The sequence below is a fragment of the Belonocnema kinseyi genome, chromosome 3, assembly GCF_010883055.1.
Source record: "Belonocnema kinseyi isolate 2016_QV_RU_SX_M_011 chromosome 3, B_treatae_v1, whole genome shotgun sequence".
In the NCBI taxonomy this organism is placed as follows: Eukaryota; Metazoa; Arthropoda; class Insecta; order Hymenoptera; family Cynipidae; genus Belonocnema; species Belonocnema kinseyi.
The window spans coordinates 26,256,928-26,261,541 of NC_046659.1; the positions used below are offsets into that span (position 1 = coordinate 26,256,928).

Consider the following 4,614-nt stretch of genomic DNA (forward strand, 5'->3'; position numbering starts at 1 on the left):
TCACTCGAGGCCTGACATGGTTCTTCTTGACTTCGAGAAGCGAACCATGTTCGTTATCCAATTTTCGGCACCAGCTGACAAAAACATCATAGCCAAGGAGAAGGAAAAGAAAGAGAGGTATAGATAACGTATAAGGGAGTTTCAACGATTGTACCCGGAATATTCTGTTAAACTAATCGTCCTTATCATCGGCGCTCTTGAAGATGCCAAGCTTTCACTCGTTAATAGCCTGAAAAGCATCCCTGCGTGTCAACAATATGCTAAAACACTTGCGGGAAAAATGCAGAAGCCGGTAGTCCTTGGGTCGCCACGTGTTCTTAGGGTGCACGAAACTTTTGCCGGATCGTCGTATTGATTCCGCTATATACTGTAACCACCCATCTCACGGTCGTGAGACGTGATGGTGGCTGAAATTTTACCGCGATTTCGCTGGGAGCGAATGCAATTTTTCAGATTAGTACCCACTCCCGGCGAAATCCTGCGGTTGTCCTTATGACAAATTTTTAATTATATATAACATATATATATATATATATATATATATATATACATGTGCATACATGGCAGCTGGCAGCTGTTTTGAATGGTAACCAAGATGGCCGTCGAGCTTGTATGCGCGAGTTGGACGAAAATGGAACGTTTTTCGGCTAGACCATGATTGGGTTACGTCATTGTTTGGTCACCAAACTTTCGTGGATCATGATATTCACTGGTGTCAGTTTCGCACAGTTATGTCTTTTGTCACTTCCTGCGTTTTTGTAAAAAATAGTCGTTACTCAGTCATTATGTTAAGAGAATCATCAAAGTTCTTTGCTATAAAAGCGAATGGTGTAAATTTCGAGGTATATAATTTAGTCAGCGTGTCCGAAGCGTATTTAGAAAGAGCTGTTGGGAAACGTATAAAAGTACAGGTTAGCTCGTATACTATACATTTATTCTAACCTTTATGGCAGGATTTTAGGATTCTCTTAACCCTAGATGGATGCTATACATTTTTTGCCCTCACCGGATCCTGTAGGTGACAAATGTCCCCCATTTGGATTTATTGTGCACAATCTTTTCCTTTTATCGGAATCGGATGTTAATATACACTATACTCTTCGTTTTTTAATTTTGAAGAGATTGGTGTATATAACATCCCGTTTAAAAGAATTAAAAATGTTGAAAAACATTTTTAAACAAATAAAAATAGTATTTTTGCCATTATTTGGAAAAAATCATGTAATTTCTTTTCCAAAAAGTATATTTATTTGAACATTCGAAGTTAGAAAATTTAAAAAAATGAGAAATATCAGAAGTGCGGGCCGAATGCTCATTATTATCAATAATTTGAATGTATAAAAGGTCAATCTCTTTGTTCTCTGATGAATATTCAAATGGTTTCATTTAAATAAAGATACAAAAATGAGAAAAAATTTTTTTCAATGAAAAAACAGGTAGTAAGTTTGAAGGATAGGAAAAATTCGTCGGTTGCACAAGACCGCCCTCTATTCGTCACACACAGGCCGGTTGCAACTTCTCTCTCGTTTCCTACCATACTACAGTATAGTCCAGTCAACGGGGAACAAATATCACTCGAAAAAAAAATTCGTAAAAGTAGCATTTTTTTCAGATACGTTGGCAATGGCTTTATAAAGATATTGTAAAAAGTCACCAAACATACGTGTACGGCAAAGTTCCGAAATTCTGGAAAGTGTTAAACAATAACATGTTTTTTAAAATTACTCGAGAACTGTTGATTTTAGGTGGAATATGGTGATGTGAAAAAATGTTCATAATTTTATAATGCACAAAAAAGGTTCTATCTATTGTGGACCTATTATCAACGGCTGCGCTATGAGTTTGGATTAGCTTCACAATTCTTTTATTTCTGAACAAATAAAATAAAATCTCAAATATCCTGTAAAAAACGTCGGAAATATATCAGGCGATTTGTACTGGAGCAAATGCAGGTTCCTGTTAACAAAAAAAACGACTAAGTCATTTGCATGAAAAGCTATCAGTATAAAATGAGCTCAACTTCAGTGTACAATTTGATATGTTTAAGGGGATGCTTTTGAGATGAAACTTCTTGCAAGTGTTCCTCCATTTTCATACAATACATTTTCCAATTTGTAGGTCAGAATAATAATATTTAGGGCCTCTTTTAAAGCTTTAAACAAGTAAATTTCAAAATTTAAGCTATGATGTCGGAAGCAGCGGTGATTATGAGTCCTAATGGCAGCAATGGGAGCGGGGGCGAGAACGGTTACCTCTTTCGATGATATTGAAACCTTCGAAATTTTTTTGTTCACTTTTCCCGACAATAGACTTGGCCTTCGGGAGGCCGTGACGTCACTGCAATGCTGGTTCTCAATTATTTCGCTGAATTCAACTATTTTTTGAATAAAATTAAAATACTTTTTGATTAAAATATCACGTTTTTCGTTAAGAAATTATCTTCTATGGTTAATAATTCTATTACATAGTTGAAAGTGAAACTACTTTGTTTAAAATTAATTTATTTGGTTGAAGACTGATCATTTTAGTTCATAAACATTTTTTTCAACATTTAATTACTTTCTTGGAAATTAAGAGTTCTTGTTGACAATTAATTGGTTTAAGTTGAAATTTAAGTCGTAAATATGTGGTTCAGAATTTATCTTCTTAAGATGAAAATTTAAATATTTGGTTAAAAATTCCTGTATTTGATTGAAAATTCGATTTTTCTGGGAGATTATTTAATCTTGTAGGTGACTCATTCATTTTTTAGTTTAAAATTGCTTTAAAAATTAAAATATTTTATTGAAAATGCATGTATCTTGTGTAAAAATCATCTTTTTGGTTGAAAATAAGTTTTTTCTAATTTACATTTCATTTCTCTAACTTAAAATGTTCTGTTGCAATTTTTTGTCTGAAATTGATCTTTTTAAATATAAATTTAATCTTTTTTGTTAAAAAATATACTATTTCATTGAAAATGTAATTTCATTGAAAATGTAATTTCATTTAATTAAAAATTCATTTTTTACTGAAAATTTAACTATTCTATTTTTAGTTGAAAATCTAGCAGCTTTAGATGAAAATTCGTCTTTTTTGTTAGAAGTGTACTCTCAATTGTTGAAAATTGATCTTTTCGTTTACAACTTAATTTTTTTGCTAGAAAATTAAACTATATTGCTGAAAATTTCTTTATTATGTTTATTTTGTTAACAATTTATTTTACTAACTGAAAAATTAACTATTTTATGTTTGTTTTAAAATTTATCTTTTCAGTTAAAAATGCATGTAATAATTATAATTTTTCAATAATTAATCATTTTATTTGAAAAACGACTATCTATTCCAATTTTTGTGCAAAAGTTACCTTGTTCATTGATAGAAGCGTAATCTGTTTCGTTAAAAAATTATTTGTTTTATAGTAAAGTCAAGAGTTCCATTTTTTTAACAACTCGTCATTTATCTGGTCGAAAAATAAATTTCCACTTAAAACAATCAATTGTCAATTAGAAATCTTAATTTTCAACAAAGTAATTAAATTTTGAAATAAATGTTTATCTAGTCTAAAATGTTTGAATAGTCATCAACCAAATAAATTAATTTTAAACAAAGTAGTTTCACTTTCAACTATGTAATGGAATTATTAACAATAGAAGATAATTTCTTAACGAAAAACGTGATATTTGATATTTTAATCAAAAAGGATTTTAATTTTATTCAAAAAATAGTTGAATTCAGCGAAATAATTGAAAGTGGGCAAAAAAATTTCGAAGGGTTCAATATCATCGAAAGAGGTAACCGTTCTCGCCCCCGCTCCCATTGCTGCCATTAGGACTCATAATCACCGCTGCTTCCGACATCATAGCTTAAATTTTGAAATTTACTTGTTTAAAGCTTTAAAAGAGGCCCTAAATTTTATTATTATTCTGACCTACAAATTGGAAAATGTATTGTATGAAAATGGAGGAACACTTACAAGAAATTTCATCTCAAAAGCATCCCCTTAAACATATCAAATTGTACACTGAAGTTGAGCTCATTTTATGCTGTTAGTTTGTCATGCAAATGACTTAGTCGTTTTTTTTTTGTTAACAGGAACCTGCATTTGCTCCAGTACAAATCGCCTGATTTATTTCTGACGTTTTTGCTAGGATATTTGAGATTTTATTTTATTTGTTCACAAATAAAAGAATTGTGCAGCTAATCCAATTTCATAGCGCAGCCGTTGATAATAGGCCCACAATAGATAGAACCTTTTTTGTGCCCTATAAAATAATGAACATTTTTTCACATCACCATTTTCGACCTAAAATCAACAGTTCTCGAGTAATTTTAAAAAACATGTTACTGTTTAACACTTTCCAGAATTTTGGAACTTTGCCGTACACATGTTTGGGGACTTTTTACAATATCTTTATTAAGCCATGGCCAACGTATCTATGAAAAAAATGCTACTTTTACGAACTTTTTTCTCAAATCCTTCATTGACTGGACTAAGTAACAACATCGGCACTTTTTAGTTAGTATATTCTCGACATCTTGGATGAGAAAAACAATTATTCATTTATTATTTATTAATTGATTTGTTATTGGAATTTATAAGCACTGAATAAATAAAATTAAAGAAACAACTTT

At 31.0% G+C, this 4,614-nt stretch overlaps 1 protein-coding gene across 5 annotated transcripts in view; it reads left to right on the forward strand.

The window, feature by feature from the left end:
- Window positions 1-694: 694 nt before the first annotated feature.
- The window catches only part of LOC117168979 (probable asparagine--tRNA ligase, mitochondrial), a 197,001-nt gene continuing 193,081 nt past the window's right edge, over window positions 695-4,614 (forward strand). For all 5 annotated transcript variants that reach the window (XR_004466597.1, XM_033354998.1, XM_033354995.1 and 2 more), the window contains exon 1: window positions 695-911. Coding sequence is in view for 4 of the 5 variants with exons in the window: in XM_033354998.1 (XP_033210889.1) it covers window positions 732-911 (180 nt within the window). In the remaining variant the exon portion in view is untranslated. The remainder of the gene's footprint in view (window positions 912-4,614) is intronic.